Genomic DNA, 27,200 nt, shown 5'->3' with positions numbered 1-27,200 from the left:
AAAATTTATTTAATACCTAACTGGGCTATCTCTATTAAAATCATGACCATATTTATATGACCAAATTGTTTCTGTTTCTGCCTCTCAAGAGTTTTAATGATATTCTTCAATTTCTGTTTCTGCCTCTCAATCATGAACATATTTATATGACTAAATTATTTCTGTTTCTGCCTCTCAAGAGTTTTTAATGGTATAATTTGTCATCTTTTCAGGTGTTGTGGACTGGACCCCGAGCCATGCTGGTTGCAAGCTACTTCCAAAGTGAAGGTATTTCTGTACAAAGCCCATAAAATGAAATTAAAGAAGTGACCAAAAAGGCAACCATGTTAAAGTCTTCATATTAAATTGCATCAGGTAATGGTGAATTACACTGAACTACGCTGCCACAAAAAAAACTGCTCTTGTGAAGATACAAAAAAAGACAGCAGCTGTCATAAATAGAATTGGGGGAAAAAAAACTTTAAAAGGAATATGTTCAAAGTATAAGGCATTAATTTACCAAATGGGATTTGTTATATCTATATATTTTGTGTTTAACTTTTTTCCATGATTGTAGATTGTAAGGGTCATTAGTAAGCAACATATTACACAGCTAACATTTGTCCATGATGTTAGTTTACATTTTAAGATAATAATTTCTAAATAACATGTTTACTTGGATTTCAGTTCTGAACATTGGTTTTCCCCCATGGAAATTCTTTGGTCTACCCAATTTCTATCAGGTTGGCTGCATAAATTTTTATCAGATAAACATGATATTGTTTACGCATTGGATGGAAATTTCCATTGAAAATTATCCCCATTCTGGTCCTCTTTTTGCATTTTAGTTCTTTATATCTAGTTGTTTACATCAAAATTATTCATTCCTAACTTAATTCAGCCTTTTAGTTGTGCTCAATTATAATTTGAGAGGAATAATTTACTTAAATTATTAGTTGGAATTACTGAGGGCTTAAAGACTGAATTAAAACACTATTTTGTTATTGTGAATTCATTCAAAGACATTCTGGATTATATCACTGTTATACATCATGACTTATGGCATATTAGAATATTAATGGCAATTGGTAGATCAGCACCTATAAGACATGGGATTCATTTGGAACACTATAATTTTGTACTTTTGATTTTAGGATTTTCTGGGATTCAATTCACAATACTGCAAGTTCCTTTAAAATTTTTGCTTTATATCCTAGGAAAATATATTATTAGTCGAATTTTACTAAACTTGTTGGTATCACTTTTTCTGAGACTTAGTTTAAAACTATAAAGTTACAACAAATTGAATTTTCTATATTCACTTATTGGTTGAGTCTATGCAATCTGATGGGAGTAATTTAGTAGAACAAATATAGACCCTGCTCAACTGGTGCATTATCAAATCAGAATCTATGCAGTTTGCAGGTGGACAGAACTTATAAGTGAGCAGATATAGTATATCAAAGCTCTGCTGTGTTATGCTAGCCATATAAAATGTAAACAGATGGACAAATGGGAAGGACATCATCATCAATCCCTTAACCTAAGAGGTCATTGGGGCATATAGACAGCATAAAGACATATATATATATATATATATATATATATATATATATATATATATATATATATATATATATCCAGAGAAAGAATTAGTTACCAAATGCTTAAGTAGGTGTTTTATCAAAGCAGAACTGCATCCTGTTGTGTCCAGTTAGCAAACATCATTAAACTTAATAACTAACAGATGTGGTGCAAGATCTGGAGACAAAAAGATTCATAAATCTTTTAACCATTTATTTTCAAAATATGTAGCATAAAAACTTTAATCTACCATGGCTGGGGCTTTTTATTTTTCATGAACTCGTATTTGTAAGAGCAATTCCTTACCAGAGACAGGAACGCTATCATTAAAAATATGACAAATATCAGTGCTTGAATTCTGAATCTGAACAAGAGGAAAGCTAATACTCATGAAAGTTTGATATGCAAATGATGAACCATAATCACACTGGAAACATTATGAAGCAAAATGAAAGAAAAACAAGGTCTAAACTGTTGAGAAACTTCACTTAAAAAGAAAAATGTTCTTAAAACAATAAAATGAAACATACTGAAACAAAAAGGAACAAATGATGGACCAACAAATATGGTTCTGATGAAACAAATCTCAGTTCAGTCCTAAATGGAAAGGTTCATCAATCTTTCATGCACTTCAAAGCCTTCTCACGATTTATAGGGGGTACTTGTTAATTCCATGGAATCCTCAGCTTACTAAACCTGAAATAAAGAAATTCATACATTCTTAACCCTCAAGTTTACACACTCTTCTTTAGTACATGTACCTCCGATTACCATAAAACCCAAAAATGTACACACTAATTTCTACATTCGTTGACTACAATATGCACCAGAGTATGAGGTGAAACCATGTGCAAGAGTTGTATGGTAATACAGTTACTTGTAAAACTTTGATTACAAATTATTATTTTCACTATTAGGTTTGTTAAACTGCCATTAGCAAATAACATTGGTGTTCAAATTTTTCAATTTACAGGAAACTGCCACATTGATATTACTGAAATACTCAATGCATAGAAAAATAGGAGACCTATGTTTTTATCTGCTCATGGTGATTCCCAAAGAAGTAAAGAAATCAGTGTTCTTTGTGGCATATTCAGTGAGTTAATAACAGCAATTTTTGTTTATCCTCAACTAATACTCAGTATTTTTGTCACGTTCTCAAGAACACCCATTTCAATAACTTTTACCTAACTTATGCAACAAATCATCCAAGCTTGTATTTGAAGGATAAATAAGATACTTTTGGTCTATACTAAAATGTCAAGTCAATCATTAACATATTAAAATCTCTGCATACGACCACTTAGCAAACATAAATAGATCAAGCCACTCTAATTGCTTTACTTTGACCAAATCAAAAGTAAGGTCCACTTGAAAAGCTTCAGTCTTTTTTGGTTGTTGTACAGAATAATGACACTATTTCCAAGCAGGAATTGGCTCTGTGTATGCCATGGGTTTTGTATGTAGATAGCAGGCTTCATAGAACCCTTGACTGGCAAAGATGTTATTACCATTGTTCAAGAGCATTTGCTCCCTTAATACAAAGTGCTGTGATGGAACGTACAAGAAAATACTTTGTGATCATCTGATTGTCCTGTACAAACTGGATTTAATGTATACCATATTAGATGGGCAAGAAGCTATAGTACTGCAGTGTGCTTTGCATATATCTGTTGCAGAGTGTTCTACTATTTTGTAAAGTCTACTCTGCTCAAACTTTGTAAGAACCTTAAGGATTGATCAGTTACAGATAATGTATGGCTGACATGACTTTAAACATGTTTTTTCTTAATAACCTTCTGGCCAGAAGTTTCTTATGACTGGTTATCAAAATCTCAAGATCAAAGATTAGCTCAAGAACTTCATGATCTTCAGGTTTGGACAACCATGTTTAAATTTACTGATCCAAAAATGAGGCAGATGAAACAGAGTATCTTTGGGTAATTTTGTTGTTGTTTTTTTTTTAGGTAAGAAAGATGTAGTGAATATTACATCTGATAATGGAGCATAAATATGCACAATAATTGTATGTTTAATGAATCAACACAATTACAGATCATATGCCATGATCTTTAGCTTTTCATGCAGATGTCTTCAAGAGTACCCTAACCCATGTCGACTCATCAGAATTTTGCTATAACCATGGTCAAATGTTATATCAAATAATGGAGATATGTTGTGATGTGCTTAGCAATATCCTATATTTCAACCATCTACTTCGGTTTTAATGCTTGTAAATCACAGCATGTTTTGCTTCTGTCTCGGTGCTAGCAGTTTGGTTTTAAAGCTGCCTGTGGAATCGTTGGAAGTTTTCCATTTCTGCCAGCACCACAGCAGTTGCTCCACTTTATTTTTTTTTTACTGCATCTGTAGCTATGGGGGCTCCATCACAGTTCTTCTTTTACTAATGTCACTGCTAAGTACAACTGCTTGACAGATAGACGTTGTCAAGACACATTGCAGTCAGATGCAATATGCACTCACACTTCCAACCAAGCATTTTTCTTCACTGGTACAACTCCCATGTAATTATATTTTCATTGGGAATATTTATGTCTCTGGTGACTGCGCTCTTTTACCTTTAACTACAACTAGTGATTATGCCCTTATTTGATGTCATCAACAATTGTACTCATTTTTTTCAAGCACATCTTTTGATGAGTATGTCTGGGTTTTCCTTTCTTTTGCAAGTCAAGTTACTGTTGGTACAATATAAGTGACGATGAATTTTATTGCAGCAGATTTGTCTGTGAATGCCTCTTCATCATTGTTGAAGCAAACCCTTGGTTAATATCATGTCTGACAATATAGTCAGAGACCTTGTGTTTTCACATGCCAATGTGACGATTCAATGCTGACCACGAGTTGGTACTGGTACACCAGAGTGGTTCAAACTAAAAGATTCCATCTAGCCCTTGGTGTATTTATAATTGATTGTAAACATCATGTCTGCTATATACACAAGGTTAGTGATCTTTATATACAAATACCAAAGATGGTTAATAGTGCTACATCCCAAACATTTATCCCATGTGTCTCTGTTCTTTCAGTTTTTTCTTTAAAACGTACCAGCAACTGAATAAGTTTTCAATGACTTTTCATTTGGATCTTACTTAATAAAGATTCCATAGATTTCAATATTTTAGCATCAGAATCAAGATCTTTCAATGACTGTCTTTGATCTACTAATTCAATACTAAGTGACCCCATTAGTTAGTGGATGCATAGATGATAAGTGGCCCCCAGAATGAAACGTGCCAATATTTACATGTCTTACACCAAGTACTCCAGAGGTTACTGGTCCTCCTCTTCTGTGCCAACATCAATATGTGCTGCCAAAATCAGAGTCAATATCAGGTTTATCACTTCCTGAGTTTCACATTCATTTATTTTTTTACTGTATCATTTTACTGTATCATCATCATAGTCGATGTACTCTTGCAGCAGTTGAATTCAGTTTCCATTTTTAATGAGATCCCCACTTATTTTATCACCAGATCTTTTAACTTTCATTTTCATATGTCTTGATTATTTTCTTTAATGAATGCAATTTACAAGCCATAGTTTTTGATTCCTCACTGTCAGTGATTTCAGCCAGGAGTTTTACAACAGCTCCCTTCAGAACAACATCATTGACATCCATGTTGGATGTTTGAAGTTTTCCAGTTTGGTCCGGAAAAATCACAAGCTCACCCAAGTCAACATCAACAATAACCTAGTTGCTCAACTTGATCAAATCCACCTTGGTGGCAAACCTGGTCAGATTCACATGGGTGTTGCCACATTTGCTCACTACATTCGCACATCTGTAAATGTCAACCTGTACAAGCCAAAATTCAAAATATGCTGAACTGTTACTGCATATCCAACCCAATGAGTTTCAGGTCCTTATGATGAATCCAAGTTGACAATTCTGGTTTCCCACATGCAGCAGTTAAATGGAACAAGTTCATCCTGCATGAAAACATGCTTGGGGCCAACGAGAGAGTCTAAGATATTTCCCTTTTCTTGTAGACCCTACACATCCACTGGAAGCTCCACACAATATTTTGAGTCATCCATGATGCAGCTTCAGTGGCCCCTAACAAAGGTGTTTTTGCAACCATGGAAGCTGCTGCTACCAGAGGAGGAATTACTGCAAGCAATGGAAATATTCCGTTCTTTTGCATTAATTTTGCAAACAGTCATTTTGATGCGGCCTCAGTGATGACTGACTGCATTTGATCTTTATTCAGGCAAAAGCTGGACTTTGTTGATGCCTTCACCAAAAATTTCACACACTCAAGTAAGCTGATATTTTCCAATTACAATGTGAAATTCACACACACCCAAGACAAAATACTGCATGCTATTTAAATTTCTCCTAAGATACCTATCTAGTTAAATTTGTAGCTCACGATCCACTTGGACAACTATAATGGAGTACATTTCTGGGCATAGTCCCAAAAATCCTTGAAATGTTTCCATACACTTTTTGAATTTTCCCATGCCTTTCTTGTTTATGTTGTTTTTTGAAGCAGACACAAAAGACCCAAAAGACTGAATTAGTGTTACCTATGATTATAATTTCATGGGTTTGGAACAATTTCAGTTATCATGGAGGATCAGAATTGAGTTAGAAAAGAAGACAAGTCCAGGTGTGTTTGCAACCTGTATTTAACATATCCCAGAAATAGTGGAAACACCACATATGTCTACACACTTAAAACAGCATCCACCAAACAATGAAATTTCTTTCAAAGATGACACAATTTCAGCTCCCAAGGCTACTGTTTCTCTTATACATATGCCATCACATTGCACAACAAATGGTCAACTCACACTGACTGAAGATTTTCAATTTCGATTAATTTAGTCATGATAAAGATGACACAATCGCTAAGCATATAGTTATCTTTATAGATATGCACCATTTCTCAGTGGTTGATCAGCCAGGCTTCAGAAATCTGATTCATACCCTGAAACACATCCCATCAAGAACACAGATCACTTCACAAAGAAAGTCATCTCAGACCTATACCACCAAACAAGATGAGAAATGGTTAGACTTCAAGGGCTACATAGAGATACATAACAATCACAGCTCACTTGACTGATAAGGAATGGTGCATGAAATGCATATTTCTTTAGACAAGACTTCTACACAAGGAGACCTAACAACAGTTGCAATTTTGCTGCAAGTCTTAGTGAAATTGTTGTTGCTGTTATAGAGTTTAATACCCTTTTTCAGCACAAGACATCTGTTGCACCATGGTCATTTCATAATGTTATGCAGGTTCCAGCATAATCAGCTTCTTGTGGACTCCCCCACAGTAAACGTTAGTCATCAAGCAACTGTTGCATTCTGAATACATGCAATCAAGATCAACATGGAAACTTTCTCCACTTGTCCTTGCTGTGCTGGTACACACTTTGGGGGAAATGTTTTATCCACACATAATGATGCTAGATATCTGAGCCATTCAAGTTACTCAACATCAACTCATTAATAAGATTGGCTCAATTGGCTGAAGGCCTTTGTTCCAAGTAAGCACATTAAACTGTCATGTCAGGGTTCTGTTGTTGAAACTTACTGATATTACTATGGTAACTTGAAAAGGAAATTACGTTACCAAACTTGAGTTCACCCATGTGTGGTTGGTATTTTCGAGGCTAATCTAAAGGATCAATTGTTGGACAAAATTGGTCATTCAAAACATTGGTTGTTAAAGATTTTTTTACATTTATCACTGCCTGCAGTGGAATATACTTTGGAAATGGATTATAACTCGACCAGTGAAAAGGTTTTATGGGGAAACACGAACATGAACATATGCACAACTGGAAAGATTCCATCTGGAACCTTCTTGGCAGTAATCATCAAACTTCTCAAGGATCTTTGCAAAACCTGTATCACTTTCATCCCTGATGGCCTCAGTATCTCCTTGGTTTAAGATGGCACCACTGCAAAACTTCATATCCGGTTATACTTTTAATGGATAGTATATGATCATATGACCATGAACCATTAAATTCATTTCACATATAATACTGTAGTAATGTCAAAAATCGGGTTTGTGTGTGCTAAATGAGCTTTTACACCTGGCTACAGAAATTATTGATTAGAATCTAATTGCTTTTCCTGCTTGAAGAGTTTTCTTTACACAGGTATTTGGTCAAATCAAATCATGCTTGCCACAACCATAAAGCATCATACTAACTCATTAGTGACTACTCATTACCCGTACATCCATCAATAACGACCTGTTTACCTTTTCCCAACTCCATCAGTAGTCTAAAAGCTGTCTGTCTGTGCTTTTCAACAGTTGTCAGTAATATAGCTATAAAGCTAACAGTTCAACAATTATAAAAACCTTCATCCAGAAATACATTTAAAGTCTCTAAAAGCAGCAAAAAGACATATATGATATAATTATCTTTTTCTTTTACCAAGAAAATAAATTCCTTTTCCTAAAACCAGTATCACCTTACCTATTCTAACTATATTCTTAAATAATATACCTTCACAGCTGCAATTTTGCCTTCTGGAAACATTTTATTTGAATCCCAGTTTAATGAATCAGCTGTTTTCAATGGACAGTTTATCGTAGCCAAAATGTATAAATACAATTTTTTATGTAAGGTTTTTTGGGTCTTTGTAAGGTTTTTTGGTCTTTGTAAGGTTTTTACTGGTCTGGCGTACATGTTTTCATCTCAAGGGCTTGACACATATGGGAAACTGTCACCGCTTGGGGTGGTCTTGCAGATATTATTTCTTTTATTGGTCATCGTCGAAGATAAAATAATTATCACAATTGCGTTTGAGATGGTGTTGGCAGATTCAAAACCAGTGTACAATTGTTGAGACACAACCAAAACAGGAATGTGATTTACAAGCTGTAAAAATCAAATCATTGATAGTGTAGCTTCAAGCAAGGTTCATCAAAGGCACATGTGGACCTGTACTAATACAATCTGAATTCTTTTAAAATATTATGCATTTATTGCCTTTGTTTTGAGGTTGTATGATGTGTGTGTGTATGTGTGTGTGTGTGTGTGATTAGGATTTTTAATGTAGCTTGGACAATTTTTCAGTCATATCACTACGATGTCTGCAGTGTGGCAGTTTATAGTGATGTCTAGCACTGGGGTGTCATGCCGTAGACATGTAGCATCATGTCTCACCCAATCACATTATCTTGACACCAGGCTGACCAGTCCTAACACTAACCTCTTAATGGTGAGCACCTAGCAAGGCAGCTGTTAGTACCATTTTTGTAAGTTTGTGTCATGTTACTCAAAGGTTCTGTCAAAAACAAACTATGGGCAATAATTGCTTTATTATATTGAAGAAATGTGAAATAATCTAATTAGAAGAATGACTGAATATGGTCCATCTAGATGTGAAGCACATTTCTGAACCAGCATAGTTACTCCATTACAAGTCAAGTCCAACTGCAAACAAAACAGGCCACGACCTGCCATTGCATAATGCACAGGTAGATCAGGGTCTAAAATGCTTATTCCACTTATTACTTCAAACAAAAATGCATACACCCTGATCTGCAGGTACATTATGTAATGGCAGATCTGGGTGACCAGGGTTTGTGCAGTTTGCAGTTTGACCCGAATTATAAAATTATGAGTACTAACACTGGCAAACACAGGGTAATCTGACACTTGCATGTGGGCAACAACTTGAGGGTTATGTAAGTAATGTTGAAGAAAAAAAAAAATTTTGACTGAAAATATAACACATTAAATGTCATGTTTTATTTTCAACCAACCAAAAATTGGGATCTTATGCAAGACTTCATTGCATACAAGATTTAAGAACTAACTTACCATTGGTAAATAAAATAAATGGCAATGAGCAATATACAGCGATTTTTATACATATAATGAGTGCCATTAACTCCATATGCAACTAACATCATTTTAGCAGACTATTCAGGAGCCCTGAGTGGCCGAGTGGTCTAAAGTGCTCTCCGTTACAGATCACTGCCATCTCACCTCTGTCTGAGTGGGTTCGAGTCTTGGATTCAGCCAATGTGGGTATGTGAGAAAATTTGCCAATAGCTTCTCGTGGGTCGGTTGTTCTTCCCGGTGTTTTCCCTGGTTCTTCCTCCATCATTAATACTGGCCACCATGCATAGCCTATCGTGTGCTGAAAAATGGCATTAAACTCTACAACAACAACAACAACAACAGCAGACTATTCAAATATATACCACAGGATGATTTTGTCACATATTACTAGTAAATGCATGATGTGATGTCATGATGCTAATATGGAGTAATGCTAAGTAATATTTACTTATGACCCACATAATCATTTCCAAGTTCAATATCCATTAACCTTCTGGCAATCAGGAGATGTGATCCCTGACTGTGGTCAAAGAAACTTAGTAAAATTTGTACAGAACTCCATTATCATGAAGCCCTATTATAAGGTATGGTCATAGAATACATTTTACTGTGTGTGTGTGTGTGTGATTTGGATTTTTAATGTAGCTTTAAAAAACTTTCAGTCATATTGCTACGATGACTGCAGTGTGGCAGTTTATAGTCATGTCTAGCACTGGGGCATCATGCCGCTGACATGTAGCATGATGTCCCACACACAAGGCCGACCAGTCCTAACACTGACCTCTTAATGCTGAGCCCCAAGTGAGGCAGCTGTTAGTACCATTTTTGTAAGTCTTTGGTATGACTCGGCCGGGGATCGAACCCATGACCCCACACATCCAAGGCAGATGCTCTAACCACCACGCCACCAGAGCGGTAATATACATTTTATTAATTAGTAGTAAAATGTAGCTTTGGGGGTGGTGGATAAAACTAGTTTTAGTTAATACTACCTCCTACCATTGCATTGCTTTCCTTTTCCAGGACACTTTGTCCCTAGAATAATCTAATTACTCCCTTATCCAATTAGTATTGGAGGGAAAGAATTGAAAAGAACATGAACCCATGCTGTATCCTTAGGAACAGCAACATATGGAATACCTTCCTCTTCTGACTTTGAGTAGAGGATATCAGAAGGTAGTGGGAGGAGAGAATCTTTCAAATAACAGGAGGTGTGTGTGTGTGTGTGTAATTTGTATTTTTAATGTAGCTTTAACAATATTTCAGTCAAATTGCTACGATGTCTGCAGTGTGACAGTTTATAGTGATGTCTAGCACTGGGGCATCATGCTGCAGATATGAAGCACGATGTCCCACCCAGTCACGTTATCCTGACACCAGGCTGACCAGTCCTAACACTAACCTCTTAATGCTGATTGTCAAGCGAGGCAACTGTTAGTACCATTTTTGTAAGTCTTTTGCATGACTCGGCCAGGGATAATAACAGTAGGTAAGTACATAATTAAAATTATTTCTCACCCACTAACTCCCACTACTACTGCACTGCTGAATTTACCACTTAGGAAGAGACTATTTAATGGGTAAGGTTTTCAAAGGACGTCCACTCAAAGGTTCATGACGGGGTTTTGATGATGCCCAAACAACACATAAAAGATTCTGACTAGACATTAGAGAGCAAGATATCAGTCACTGAAGCTCAAAATACCTGATGAGATAAAAAACAAAAAAGATGAGGATCTGTCACTGTACCAGAACCCCTAGTGAACTTGACTGAGTTAGAAAGGGCTGCCCTATAGCCCTTAACAGTGGACAGAGAACATTTATTTCCCTAAAGAAAGAAACAAAATGGGGACATCTGGGATTAATGTGTTTCCTACTGTAACAATTTCAGAAGATTCTCCACTTCGTATCATAAACCGTGAAAAATGATTGTTCTTAGCCTGAATGATGCAGTTGGCAACCAAGCTCAAAAGCTGGTCCTGGTGGAGTGATTGCTTGAGATGAGCCAATTGTGATGGTGGAGAATCTGTGGGCTGTTGTGGAGGACAGACCCTGTGCTATGACAGACAGTCCTTATGTATGGTAATCTACTGGGTTCATTTACCAACAGGTTGAGCTGGTCCTTGAACCATGACTGCTGTGGCCACAGGTGGACCAGGATGATTTGAGCTTTGGAAATCCTGACTTAGCAGTGCACCTGTAGAATTATTTTGAAAGGTGAGAAGGTGTACACATACAGACATTCCTATTTCAGACTGAAAGTGTTCATCTGATCTGGAAAAGACATAAATGGGATGGGAAGCTCACTGTTCAGTCTCGTAGCAAACAAGTCCACTTACGCTCTCCCACATTGTTGGAAAAGTGACTCTGCTGCAGAGACCTTTCCGTAAGGACAATACAACCCTCTTTAGGCAGACTATCAAATAGAAAATTTATCTTGCCCAGAATCTGGTGGACCTGGAAAGTGATCTATTCTGAGGCTGCTCAAAAGAAGGGAGCATGTGTACCTCCCTGACGCCTGATGTATCCGAAGTGACCTTTACACATCAGTATGGCTAGGAACACTGCCTCTATTCCAGATTGTTTATCCCATTACATCATGTAAGCACCTTTGGACGCCTCTACTCCATTTTCATGGAAGCACCTTTGGCCACCTCTACCTTATTTACATAGAAGCAGATTTGGAGGCCTCTATACCATTCTCATGAAAGTACATTTGTATGCCTGGTATAAACATCAGCCATTCTGAGCTGATTTTCATAGACACATCTTCAGGGAAAGTCCCCTATTAAGTACTACATTCACAGTTGTGAATGACCTTTACATCAGATCACGTGGTTGCTATTTAAACTCTAGTCGTAATCTGCTTTTTAAAGTAAATGGGTCAGATTATCCACCCCCCAAAATGGACGCTGTGCATTTCATTCATTACTTTCTGGAGTTTGCAAGATTAGAATCAGTACTATGAAAGCATCAATAACTTAGGTAAAGGTTCTGATACTGATGATGGCAACTCAGTTTTTATAATTTATCAAATTCAGATGATTTAATGATGTAGACATTGACAAAGAATTCATAAATTTTGAGTATGAGAAATGGCAGTGAAGCTTGACAATGAACGAGTTCTCTCGAGATTTTAAAGCACATAAAAAATACTTCGTAACAAATAATTATTAAAACTATTGTTGAACATAACATATACTACACTGCTATTACAGTTAACAGACAGGCCTATGAGTATGGAGTCAAATAGGTAACAGGTATTCTATTTAAAGTGCACTGCATTGTGAAACTGGAGTACATGTATATCAACTGCATACAAAGTGATACACTCTTTGAGGTAAACGGTTAAATGAAGGGTCACTTCTGTCCAGGATCAAAATCCCTGAAGAACTAAATCATCTGGCTCCAAGTGAGCACCTCATCTCAAATATGATGCATTATTATACATAAAGGAGTGGTGTTTGAGAGGGAAAGTCTGAAACCTGTCCCAATTTAGCCACCAATGCAGCTGATACAAGGTTCTTGTGCAGTCTCCAGTTCACTGGAAGTAGGAACTGGAGAGGGTGCAAGTATGGTCTCCCAAGGGAAACTTAATTCACAGCTTTGTAGAGAGTCCTCAGGGTAGGAAAAGGTGAGCGGACAGAGATTTGGTCTTAAGAGCTGTTATGAGGAGCAGGATCTGGCTGATCCTGTCTAAACAACATCATCCTTCCCATGGCTGGTGAGTAATTTCATCCTTACATATACATAAATCCTAAGAAAAAAATGAGATAACATTTCTCCAGGTAACGGATAATAACAAAATGAGTTACTATAGAATTACAGTGGGACATATTTTGTTTATGACTCCTGGACCACTGTTTGAGGGGTGAGTGGGAGGTGGTGAGGGATAAGTACCAGGTTGGGATATGAAAGTTGGGATATTCAATTCAAAGTATCAATATGATCATACAGTGTACAACTTTAAAAAATCAAACAAAGTCCACAAGTCAGCTTTGGGTTTCTAAACATTACATGTAATGATTTATGTGACAATATATGTGTAGTAACATAAACATGGTAATGAAGTTATATTTGCAAATACAGATTTTTTAAAACTTCATGCCAATTTTATCTATTTGACAATTATATATACACACCCCATGGGTGGATCAAACAGTTGCTCCATTTTTGCATTCTTTTCATGTTTTTAAACTCATACAAGGTATTAAAGTATAAACAAAGATTAAAATTACCATATTTACCATGTATGTTGGGACACCGTATTTATTGGGACACCATAAATTAATTTTAAAAGTAATTTTTTTGTGTACTGTATGTTCTGGGACACATCGTTTTTTTCGAGTCGTAAGTTGTGGGACACCTTTTAAATCATTCGAAAATTACATGTCAGAAATTGCACTCCACCTGAAATTTTATTTTAAAAAATATAAAACTGTGTACTTGAGATAAAACTCTTTAATCCACTTCAGCAGCATCTCAACACAATCCTTCTCCTGCACACACACGATCTATTCACATCAATATTTTTTTTTAGCTTTCTCATACCGTTAAAAATTGTTAGAGGCAACACACCACCTGAAGCAGAAAATGCAAGGACAAAAGTCAGATTTTTTCAAATCTGCACTAGTCTTGCTAATTCTCACACTTTTGATGTCCATCTTATTGTCAGTCCATCTAGGAATGCAATCAAAGTATTCTAGAGTTTCATCCCTGTTTAATGATCATATTGTCAGCGAAATGATCTGTTTCTCTTCTAGCCTTCACGAATTCATCACGTGATTTTATTTTCTCCAAATCTTTTGGATGATGCTGGGTTATCGATGTTCGCGCACGACGCACTATATTGTGTAACTTTAAAAACTGTTCCATTGTTTCACTTTATTTTCAATATTTTCGTGATTAGCGGTGAAAAGGAACCAAAGTTAGCTTCCATATCTTGGCCGTCTTTGTATATTCAAAGCTAGAAAATAGAAAAAATCAGCACACTTAAAAGAACCCATAGTCGGCTTCCGAGGTCAGCTTGCTTTGCAGTAAAATAACCTTTGTATTCATATCCTTTAAAAAAAATTCGGCTTCCAAGTCCAAAGTCGGCTTGCTTTGTAATAAAAATAACCATTGTTTTTTATGTCCTATCGGTAAGTTCAAATAAGAAGTTGACTGCTGGCTGCCAGTTGTGTTTATTTACCACCAGGGCTTCTATGTGCTTGGCATCTGTAGTAATAATTAATACAAAGGTGCACTGGTGTCTGCAGGTAATTAGTAATGATACTTTTGTAACTCGCGCCAGCGAAAAGATTGACACTTGCACTCAAGTGAATGTGTTTTCAAATAATGATTTTTATTTGCGAGATAGTGTCATACAGTAGACCTGGATATAAATTAATCTTGGCTATTTTGCACCTAACACCGTACCATGCATGAATGGCAGTTGTCTTCAATATATCGGTTGATTATTTCCCTCTCGTTTGTGAAATCATTTGCTTCTCTTCTGGCCTTCACAAATTCATCACATCATTTTATTTTCTCCAAATATTGCTGGGTCATAGACATCAGTGCACAAAGCACTATATAGTGTCACTTTAAAATTTTCTCCATTATTTCAATTTATTTTCAAATTTCCCGTGAATTCAGTTGAAAATGAACCGAAGTTTACTTCCATATCTCGGTCGTCATTGTATATTCAAAAATTTTTTTTAAAAAATCGGCTCACTTCACAGAATCCATAGTCAGCTTCTAATGTCGGCTTGCTTTGCAATAAAATAACCTTTGTATTGATATCCTTTACAACAAAAAAGTAACCAAAGTGGCTTCTGAGATCGGCTTGCTTTATAATAAAAATAACCTTTTGTCTTTGATGTCCTGTCAGTATGTTCAAAGAAGGAGTTAACTGCTTGCTGTCAGTTGTGTTTATTCACCACTAGGGCTTCTATGTGCTTCACATATGTGGTTACAATTAATACAATGGAGCATTGATGTCTGCGGGTAAATAGTAAGGATAATTTTGTAACCCGAGCTGGTGAAAAGATTGTCACTTGCACTCAAGTGAATGTGTTTTCAAATGACGATTTTTATTTACGACATACTGTCATACAGTAGACCTGGATATAATTCAATCTTGATTATTTTGCACCCAACACCGTGTCATACGTGTATGGCGTCTTCAAGATATCGGCTGACTATTTCTCTCTTGTTGTGATTTTGTTGGCTCCAATTTTCAGTTGGATAACGTGTTCAAACCTTTGAGCACAACCACATACAATTGTTTCTCAATATTCATGTCAATGAACAACGTGGTGTGTGGTATCGGACATAATTGATACACGCTACAGTATGGAAGCCTACGCTGCTTATACAGAGTTTGTGGATATATTTTGTTCTTTAATGCTCATGCTGAAAAAAGGAATAAATGATAAGAACACAAGGTTAGTTTCTTTGTTTTTATTTTTATTTATCTATTTTATTGCAACGTGCTGGGGGGGGGGGTAAGCACAAATGCAATACAAATTTATTTCGTTTCTTAAGTCTTGGGACATATGACCAAAGTGAAAAAAATGTTTCACCATAAGTTCTGGGACAGGAAAAAAAATAATTATTTTATCGTGTCCCAACATATGCGGTAAATATGGTTATTGCTATTTATGTTTATTCATCTTTGTCCTGGCCAACATATAAGATGAATCCAATGACTTGGATAATTATAATCAACAGGATTAAAGTGTACTTTATCCTCTATGTAATTATTACAAAATGGGCAATGCCTTTTATAAAAGATATTTTTATATCTACTAATCTCGGTTTCTACATGAATGCAAATACTTTCTTATATGAACAATTTTTAAATTGGAGAGTTAAGCAGAAAAATAAAATCTAATTTTGAAAAGACCAAAAATGCCAAGTTTCTTCCGAGTACTCTCTGCTAAGGGTTCCCAGTTCACATCCTGTCTGGACACCAGTAACTGTTCTTGGAGTTTACTATGCCCAATTCAATATTAAATGAAGTCACAAACATTGCTGTTAAAATGTACAAAGTTTAGTACATGCTTTATATGTGCTGAGACAGGTTTTAATGCAGTGTCCCAAGAACTCACATCCAGTGTAATCACAATGTAAAATGCTGTCAGACTTTGCCACAGAGAGCCTTACGAGTGGAGAGGGGAGGTATTAAGTCATAATCCCAGTACCCAGAAAGTTGATTACAACCCAGTGTTCGGTCGTACAAAGAAGACTGTCGTTTCTTATCCACTGTGGATGTTGACTTCCTTAGGATTGGAAATAATCCAGACCCTTCCTGGTAATGAGAGGTAAGTGTGACAACTTTCTGGCAAGTCCCAAATAGAACATTCGTCAGTGTGTGTACATTTAAAAAACTATAGACAAAAAAGGTGAACACTGCAAGGGCCATCTTTTGCCCACATTCACCCACACCTTGCAACATATTTATGTGCTGAACAAGAAAAATAGACAAAATAGATATAACTTGGAACCAAAAACAGGTTGGTGATACTTACCCTGACAGCAGCGCATGTACTAAGAAGGGAGAGCAATTAATAGAACCAATGCAATGCTGAGCATGGCGCAAAAACCCTTCAACAAGGCACACAAAAACTACAGCATTAATGCAAGGACTGATGAAGAATGGACTAAATCACCCCCCCTCCAACGGATATGTTTGACCAATAAACAGTGAAAGACAGTAACAAAAGTGAAATTCATTCTGTGTCCTGAGATACATGTACTTGCAAGACAGTCTAAGAAAAGAGAGGAAGGTATTACATATGTTGGCTATTACAAAGTTATCAGACAGGGATCATGTTCTTTTCAATTCTCTGCCTCCTCCAATTATAACTGGAAGTGGGAATATTTAGCTTAGACCTGGAATTTAGCATCCTGGAAAAGGAAAGCAATCTGGTAATCTACTACTGCCATTCAATTAGAAATTGTTGTAGTGTTTCTATAACAATACTCACCCAAGTAGTCATCCATAAGTGTCCCAATGGCAAACTGAAATACAGAAAAAGTAGCTTTCTATTAAATGGGGATGGGTTAATCGATTACCGATTCTCTGCCACACCTAAATGTATATCCAAACCAAAGTGTAATGGACAGATAGACACTCTATCACTGTGAGCATACTGTATCTACAAGTAGGTTACTTCAAGAGGTACAATGTGAACAAGTCCTTTAAAGGGACTGTGGTTTTACTGGCTGAAAAGAATTTCCAGGAATTCAAGATAATACCATTTATTCCTTGTATCTGCTGAATCTTGAAACCATTTCGATGTTTTTCAGCAATAACAAAGCTTCAGCTTGCTTCTGTGGTGGACATGTGTGTGTGTGTGATTTGGATTTTTAACGTAGCTTTAACAATTTTTCAGTCGTATCGCTATGATGTCAGCAGTGTTGCAATTTTTTAGTGATGTCTAGCACTGGGGCATCATGTTGCAGACAAGCAGATACCGTAAGAACTCTTCTCATGAAATCCTTATTTCAAAATGACTTTCCCTTTAAGAGTAGCAAAAACATGATTTTCAAGATGGACACATCAGATCAGCACCACTTTAACTTAGGATAAACAAAACATTATAACAAGTATCTTAGTAAAAACACCACGATGATATGACCATTCACTCTGGAGAAATAATAATAACAAGATATTTAAACTGGCTACTAGGCTCCAGTTCGGCACCATTCTCATTAAGGGCTAACTAGATATTGGGTGAAAACCCTATAACAGTAAAACTTTCTGTTCTGGAGTTGCAATAAGATTTTCAAGATGGCTGCCATGGTGGCCATCATTTTTATTTAGAGTCAAATAGATATCATAAGAAGCCTTTTAGTGGAAACCCATGTGGATATGACCATCCATCAAAGATGGTCACTGCAGCTGCCATATTGGACATCATATCAGCCTTATTTTCATTTAGGACTAACTATTACCCGAGGTCTTTTAGTGAAAACCCCATACTGATATGACCCTCAGATGCAGTAGCTATAAACAAGACTTTCATGATGGCTGTCTTAGTGGCCGTACTGGACTTTAGATCGGCATCATTTTCACTTAAAGTCTTTTAGTGAAAACCCAAAGTTGACATGGTTACCTATCTATTCAGGAGGAATGGCAATAACAAGATTTCTGAGATGCAGTGGACATACTGGATGAGCAAGCAGCACCATTTTCAACTTTGACCAACTAGACCATGGGATAAATCTGGGGTTAAAGTTTTGTGGCATTCCTCCATGTAGTTTAGGAAGAGTAGTAGTGATAACACACTTGTGCTAATAGATTAATGACAAACAACACACCACCCCACAAGCCACCAGATATGGGCAACTTCCTTCATGACATGGGCTGGATAATTTATTTTTAAAGCCATGCCCTATGATGTCAATTAATGGATACAACCAGGCCGTATTTTGCTCCCCATCCCCCATGTCAAAAGCTCTTCTGGTCTATAACCAGTTGAGCTAAAAAAGGACAATAAAGCTGAATTCTCAGTAGTTACTTTCTCTTTTATCTACAACAATGAATGACTGAAAAAGACGTCAATGGATACCCAGGTAATTAGGCATCCAACCGCTGATAAAAACCAGGGTCATAAAATGGGCAACCAGGTACCCCTTAAAAAAAACAAAACAACTCCAACATATTTCCAAGTTCAGATTGAGACACAGAATAATGATTAAAGTTTGAGGCTTGTGTCATGTGCACATGTATTCATTGTCAAAGGAGCTCGTATCGTTGCTTACAATGTACTTGTCATACATGTACTATATAATACAAGGGAGGATACTTCTCTCTTTTCTCATATGACCTATTTAAGAATCGAGGCAATATTTCAAGCTATATTTCACTTTGTGTAATAAATTTGGTACTAATGCTTAGCTCAGGCACTCAACTTTGTATACGCCTGTCCTAAGTTTGACTTACTATTATACCTTTAAGGAATGCCAGACCATTTTCCCACACTACCACATGGCCTTGCCATAATCACGTCCAATTAATATGGAAATCTAACTTGCTGAATGGAATACTGCCCTCACATTGGCCAAAGTAAGATGATGTATTGCACCTATTTACAACTTATTTGTATAATTATATACTACATATATGATTGATCATTAAATTCGAAACACATCATTAACATCTGATTTGCTTATTTTCTATTTACAGTATGTAAATAAAATATTTGTAAGAAAACAGATGGGTTTCTTGGTTATGAAACCATATCTCACAGATTCATACATAGTGGGCCAGTCTTAATTAAAAATAAATGGCATTGGATACCGCAATAAATGGGCCTTTTCAATGTGACTGATAGATATCATATGACTCAAAAATATTAGTGAAGAGGGTATTTAAGAACTTAAGGATTAAACTTAAAAAGACATATCAATAGCACTTTAAACATTTTCAAATAAAACTTTGAAAGTGATGTAATAGATACAGCAGTTATCATTCATGGACTTCACGACTATTCACAAAAGTTAATGTAGGAATGTAGACTGGCTGAAGTGAGTGTTATGCATAAATAATTTATCAATTTCTTTTGTGTCCACATTCTTGTTCCAACTACTAATCCATACAGACCTAGCCAATATGTGACAAAAATTTTAACTGCAGATCCAAGTAAGTAGCAAACATAAATGTACATTTTTCATAGTTTTCTGTAATTTTGGCGAGTTGTTGTTGTTGTTGTATGGTTTAACGCCATTTTTCAGCACACGATAGGCTATGTATGGCGGCCAGTATTAATGGTGAAGGAAGAACCCAGGAAAATCCCAGAAAGAACCGACTCACGAGAAGCTACTGGCAAGCTTTCTCACATACCTACATTGGCCGAATCGGAGACTCGAACCCACACAGACAGAGGTGAGAGGGCAGTAATCCGTAACGGAGATCACTTTACACCACTCGGCCACTTGGGGCCCCATTATGGCAAGTAATATACAGCTTGCTCTTTTTATGCTCAGATTAAGCCTTTTTGCCATTTATATTTATATTAGTATTAATATTACACATTCTATGTGTTGGTGTTGTTTATTTTATAATTTATATTAGTATTAATTACACTTATACTTCTCTTGGGGGTCAGCATGTGTGAACCTAAAACAAAGCAGTTCTGTTCACATTTACTGGTGATACATTTTCCCTTTAACCAGACATCTCTATAACCAATCGTTAAGATCGATGGGTACCCAGTAGAAAATTCCTAAAATTTTGACATCTCTAATGACCGACTGACTGAATGAACGAATGCATAAAGGGAGTTGTAGCATATTTAGTTAGTAAATACCACTACCAAGCCCTGTGATTCTTGTAATAATGGAAGTGGAAACAAACATTAGAAGGAATCGCTTAACTAGTAGTTTTAATTGATAATGAAAAAGTAAAATCAGTCATCAGGTAAGTGAACAATACAGATTTACAATAATGAAGACATCTGTCTATCTGTATGTCTCTCAGTGGAGCATACAGATTATTCGATCATTAGGTGCAAGAAAATTGTGATAAAATATTTTTCTGTCATGGTTATTCATCTTCTAACTTGTAAATTCTAACTCACATATATGTAATTAAATTTAAACAATGTATATTACAAACAACGCACATTACTGGTGCATGCTGCTTTAGCACGATTACATCTGATCTATGTTAAATACTCACTGTGGGATCTAATATTTGTTCATACATGATCTCTTCCCCAAAATGAAATATTTTTTGCACATTATATTTCATACTGTTGGACAATTATTTTCCATACAAAAAAATATGACAAAGCAATTTGGATGACATAATCCATATATAAGTCGATTCGGAGTATAAGACGAAGCTAAGATTTTCTGGTAAAAAAAAGTATCTCATTATAGGTCAGCAAATAAGGTAGGTGAAAAAAGTGTAATAATTATGCCAAAAGCATAATGGTTGGCATGTATGACAATGTAACTCAAAGGCATCAATAAGTCGAATTCGAAAGCAAGGCAGTTTTATCATTAGGGTATAAGGTTGAAGCAATTCATCTGCTGGATGGTGGGAAATGCAGTCGGGTTATTGCAGCAAAAATGTGTCAGTGTGGCAGATATAGCTTACTATCTTCATCAATTTGCCTGTGAATTAAAATTATCTCTGCAGAAAATGTCTGTCTTTGAGAATACATTCCTTTCATTAGGATCAGGGGGTCATTCAGTATTGAAAGCTTATAAAGTCAGGTAAAGTTTTGGTTCATGGGTCACAGAAAATAGCCACACATGGTTTCTTTGGATTTCATATTCATCACATTGAGCAACTGGATTATTCAAACATTATTTTTAAAGAAGGAACAGCTGTTTTCAAGTGAAACTTACACATGTCAGCCGACTGATGAAAGATTGAGACCTCTTAATATTACAGTCATGTGTAAGCGTTAAGTCAGTAGCAAAATTATTGTGCTGTCATGGTGCTCAAAACATATCTGTGATTGTTTTCAGTTAGTGATGACTGAATTCAAAGGATGGAATAAATTGAGCAGAATACAGTAATCTTGTAAATAGATATGACTTTAATTACATTACTTGTGGTCAGTGCTGTTAACTTTTCATGAAGACTTTCATTTTTTTAAGCATTAAAAACTAGATATCTGCTTATTTTGATGCGAAAGAGACTTGATTTTCCTCCATATTATATAATTACTGATAAAAAACAAGAATATAAGAATCAACAGCTGTTAATACTGAAGATGCATTAGCTGCATCAGAAAAATGAATTTTATCAACAGTTAAAATGTCATAACAGTTTTTATTATATGCTCATTTTTTTCCCCGTTAACTTTACATTGTCAGAATCATTCAAAATTACCCAATACTGAACTCGTGCGACAATACACATATAGCATTCACGTGCATAAAGGAACTACTTTCTATTGTAAACAAACAATGGACGCAGACGCCAGCACTTTTGATTTGTACACAAATCATGTACACTCGCCTAAGAGGCTCTTTACATTGTGGTTGTTTAAATTTGTTTCTGAATGAACTAAAACATGTTTCATGGAATGCAAAAAAACCCAGCTGTTTTGCCACATTCCACATTGATACAATGTTACAGATTTAGGTTAGCTATATTATGTAACAGATGGAAGATAAGGTCCTTACAAATAACATACAAGTGACAAGTCATATACTCTCTTCTTGAGCTGGTGATAAGAATGGCAAAATAAAATATACCTACAGTTTTACATCCTGAATTTCCTCAAAATGTATTTTCTTAATTATGCAAATCCGAATTACATGAGAAATGTCATAGGTTTCCGAAAATGTGCTGTAATTACGATGATAAGTGCAATTGCATCCTCCTTACTGCACTCAAAATGTAATAAGCATTAAATTCCATAGCGTCTTTTTGATAACTGCAATTGAAAGACTTCATATTTTCCCCACATTATGATTTCAAACATTCAATGACAGAACCAGAAACATATTTGCAGATGTAAACACGCTTCTCCCATGCCACTTCGATCCGATGTATTTCATGTATAATTTGCAGATGAATCCAGTCCAAAATCACAAACTTTCATCGAATCGAAACAAAATATCAAAATATATTCATTCCAGATCAAATGGAAAAGTTGTTGCAATGCGCATTCATTCACAATATGACTGCAAATTTAAATTTTAACTAGACACGCCTTTTCTTTCGAAAGTTATGTCGAGCACGCGACTAAGTTCAAATTTATCTGGGCGGAGTTATGTGCGCATTAATAATGATGTCATTGTGTAATGACAAATCTGCGCTTGTGTATTTAGTTTGGAATACGGCATTCATTCATTTACGTTGTTTATTGTAGTGTATTTTGTTTATATAATTAAACCTTAGGTAGAATAAAAAAATGAGCATATAATAAAAAGGTTTCTGCATTTGTATGGGAGAATATGAACTCGTTTTGTCGGAAGGATATACTGCACTCCCAAGGTTGTGCAGTATTCCATCCCAAAACTCGTTCATGTTTTCCCATACAAATGCAGTAACTTATAAATATTTGCCCTAAAACAAGTTACATTCCTATACTGTCTCATGTAATTTAGAGATAATTTGCTTAGATGCAGATAAGTGTTTTGAAAAGTATATTCTGGATCCTCACAAAATTTAGCATTCCTTAATGCAAGTTAAGACTGCTTCTTACACATGTAAAACATTTATAACCTTGTACTTACAATATCTTTGGCATCCACCCTTGTTCCAACAATTTTTAATCTGATTTCATCATCCTGTTGAATCACAACATCCTGGAAATAAACAAATGAAAGAATTGCTTTTTTATTGTAAATTATAACATTTCTTTCTACATGTATATTTGTTATGTCTAGATAGCAAGGTCTATACGATACTGGCTTTACAACTCTACAGCAGCAGCTGGCTCAACAATCAGTGTTTGGCATTATAAGTTATATATAGTACATGCATCATGTCTGACAGAAAATCCATGTTCCCATGGTGGACATTACGTCTTTCATGCTGTTTCTTTCCTGGTCAGGACATAATGGTCATCGTGGAATGTCATGACTTGTAGTTATGGAACAAGTCTTTTTTAAAAACCAAATTTGAAAGCCGCAGCAATATAAATATGAAGTGGACGAGGTCTGCTACATCACATGGAACTTCCCTAATGGATCAGCTAAATACTGCATAACATTCAAAGACATGGCCAATATAATGCACTTATGTACATGTATTGTGAGACCAATGATAAATTTCCAAGCAAAGAATGCCAACACTATATAGGTACTTTGCAAAATAAACAAAGATTAATTATAGTAATTTTAGTGAGAGAGGGAAGTTATGCTTTTAAACAAACAAATGGAAAAAGAAATTACTCTAAAGTATTATCAGGTTTCATTCTGTTATTAAAACAACAACAAAAAAGGGGAGAAATACTGTGATTTTATTAGTACAATTACAAGCAATAATAAAGAAATGTAAAAAGGATGGGGGCATATGGCATGTGCATACGTGAGGAAATATAAATTTTTCTAGTACATCCATCATATCATCATCTTCTGCAATTCAACAAAATACATACGTTTATGCAAATTTAACCATGAAATGGGTATCTGCAGTAGATAAAATTGTTTTTCTGTGCAATAAAAATAGCCTACAGCTCTGTCTGTTTGGTTTTATCTCAGTGGAATTTCTTCTTATGCACCCCTCCTTTGTTTAACTTAAAATTGTAATATGCACTGGCTAAACACATCATATCTATCAATAATACCTTATAGATTCCTCATATTGGATAAGCCACATGTTTAGCAAAGCCAAAATAATATGTAGCTAATTACACTCACTGCTATTAATATACGGCTTCCTACTTTTTATGGCTTTAAACAGGTATCCCTGGTAGAACATTGTTAACTATCCCAAACTGGAAGTGGACATGGTTTTGACTTCAAAAGGCTATTAATTACTTTTATTTCCAGTTTATCTTAAACCAATCATGTTATTTCTAAGGATATTGTGAATACTGTCATGGTTCAATTGGATTACTGTAGTAATGCTCATTAACTTTTAATCTACAGCTCTCTCCCGTTATAACTCTTCATTTTAATGCAATTTTGGATAAAATGTACTAGTGCTATGAACCCCAAAATCAAAATTATAAACATAAAACGTTTTTAAATTTTTAAAAAATAAGTGTAGACATCTAGGAGCTAAAACATTAATTAAAAAAACTACTGTACTTGATTTGGACATTTTTAATACCAGAACATGGGTTTTCTTTTGCAGTCATAGTTTAATTCTAATTGACCGCTGTTGTATTCAGGCAAGGTAAGATATTGTATTCCTAAACACCCAAAATTAACATGTCTCTAATAAGCCATAACTGTCATTGCTCTGTATCAACTAATGGAAACATGTACACAACTACTGTACTAGCTAGTGTACACATGACTGTTAAACTTGCCTTTAGTACTAAATGACAGATGGTACTAATGATATGGAAAAATGGGAACCAGCCTGGAAATGGGTGAACATAAAATAGAGTATATATGGGTTAGGCTGGCCAGAATTAGTTAATCTAAGTTATGTTTTAGGGGGAAAAATCTTTCAAGAGCTTATCCTAGTTTAAGTGGAGAAAAAAAATAAGACATTGCTTTATTGATGGAATTTCAGTCCTTTAATAGTCTTGAGTTTGGAACACTCATAACTAAAATTAGCACTGGACTCTTTGGTGAGGAATTGAAAGCACGTTTTAAACACATGCAGATCCTGAAAATGCTGTGGCTCATATCTTTTCCTCTACAGAAGCTGACATCCAGGTTTCATTTATACTGATAAATATACGTTTGATCATGAGCACTCAAAAATTTTAAGTTATTGAATTTTTAATATCATGGTGTTTGCATAGGTTTACTATGGGAACTGAATTAGTACTGTGAGTCCTATAGACAGCCACAACAATACACACTGACTCCACATATGCAAATGCAATTACCTTTACAATAAATGCAATCATATTGTTATATTTGTAGATAACAAGCAAAATTAATACCTTTTGTAAACCACAGAGTGACTTTCAGTTGGATATTAAACACATATTCAGATGTATCAACTGTTGCCAAGAAGTGGGCAGGGGGAACAGTGTGTATATTTGACTATGTTAGGTGGAGTGTTTTGCACTTTGGTTTATAACTAAGCAATACATATATCTAATTTATACAATTTACCATTTATAGAGTAATTACAGTATGCAATATGATATTTTCCAGTTATGTTTTGAGCATAATGTTTCAGATATGATTACTTAGATCTCTTCCACCATACTTAATGGTGATGACCTCTCAAGACTTTGCATCCCACTAATTTCTTTCAGTGAATATTTTGTATTTTAACGGACTTATGTCTACCTTATTTTAGTTTTAAATTATGTCTTCTGGGAGGAATTTTAGGTAATTTTTGTCAGTTAAATGTCTTTTTCTGTAATAATACATGTACATATAGATGGTCACCTTGACCTTTTATTCATTAATTACATAATGACAAGGCTGGTAATATATTTCAGTATGAATTTGAAGAGCGATAAATGGTGATATTAAAAAATGATTCTTATTAGTTAGTTTTATTTTAATAGCTTTTTTCTGATTTTCTTATATAAAGCTCAAATATTTAAATGTTGCCTGAAATGCACTATTGGTCATTAGGCAAAGATGACCTTGCAAAAATAATTTAATATTCATTAATGTAATCTCTGACAAGCAGAACTATACACATTGCTTACTTATGTACTGAACTACTATTCCTAGGGCTGCCAAGAAAATCAAGGGTGGATATAGGACACACAGTACTAAAGATATGGAAAAATGGAAACCAGCCTGGAAATGGGTAACATAAAATAGAGTATATATGGGTTTGGCTGACCAGGATTGGCTAATAATGTAAGTTATGTTTCATGAAAAAGACTCTTTGGAAAGCTTATTCTAGTTGTAAGTGAAAAAAAAAATAGAGACATTGTTTTACTGATGGAATTTCAGTACTTTAACAGTATTGAGTTTGGAACACTCATTACTAAAATTGGCACCTGACTCTTTTGGTGCGTAATTGAAAGTGCATGTTTCAAATTCATGCAGGTCCAGAAAATGCAGTGGCTCATATCATTTCCTCTAGACAGAAGCTGACATCACGGTTTCATCTATACTGATAAATTGTTACATGTTTAGGCTCGAATAAATAGTAACACAGAAAAAAGTGAAAACAACAAGCTTTTTAAAATTTAACAAATAATTTATTTTCCTGGAAAATTCTGTAAAAATACGGT

The 27,200-nt window shown here is 35.3% G+C and overlaps 1 protein-coding gene across 2 annotated transcripts in view; it reads right to left on the bottom strand.

Annotated features, from left to right (window-relative positions):
• Nucleotides 1-1,761: 1,761 nt before the first annotated feature.
• LOC149805762 (DNA-directed RNA polymerase II subunit RPB7) overlaps nucleotides 1,762-27,200 on the bottom strand; it is a 54,319-nt gene continuing 28,880 nt past the window's right edge. For both annotated transcript variants that reach the window (XM_089950430.1, XM_089950431.1), the window contains exons 6-8: nucleotides 23,605-23,676; nucleotides 17,385-17,418; nucleotides 1,762-2,259 (exon numbers count right to left, since the gene is read on the bottom strand). In XM_089950430.1, the coding sequence (XP_089806556.1) occupies nucleotides 2,246-2,259; nucleotides 17,385-17,418; nucleotides 23,605-23,676 (120 nt within the window). In that variant the 3' untranslated portion in view covers nucleotides 1,762-2,245. The remainder of the gene's footprint in view (nucleotides 2,260-17,384; nucleotides 17,419-23,604; nucleotides 23,677-27,200) is intronic.

Source organism: Sinohyriopsis cumingii, chromosome 2 (assembly GCF_028554795.1).
Source record: "Sinohyriopsis cumingii isolate HCF-2022 chromosome 2, ASM2855479v2, whole genome shotgun sequence".
Lineage (NCBI taxonomy): Eukaryota > Metazoa > Mollusca > Bivalvia > Unionida > Unionidae > Sinohyriopsis > Sinohyriopsis cumingii.
Note: the sequence above shows the minus strand (reverse complement) of the source record. Positions and strands in the feature narration are given on the sequence as shown.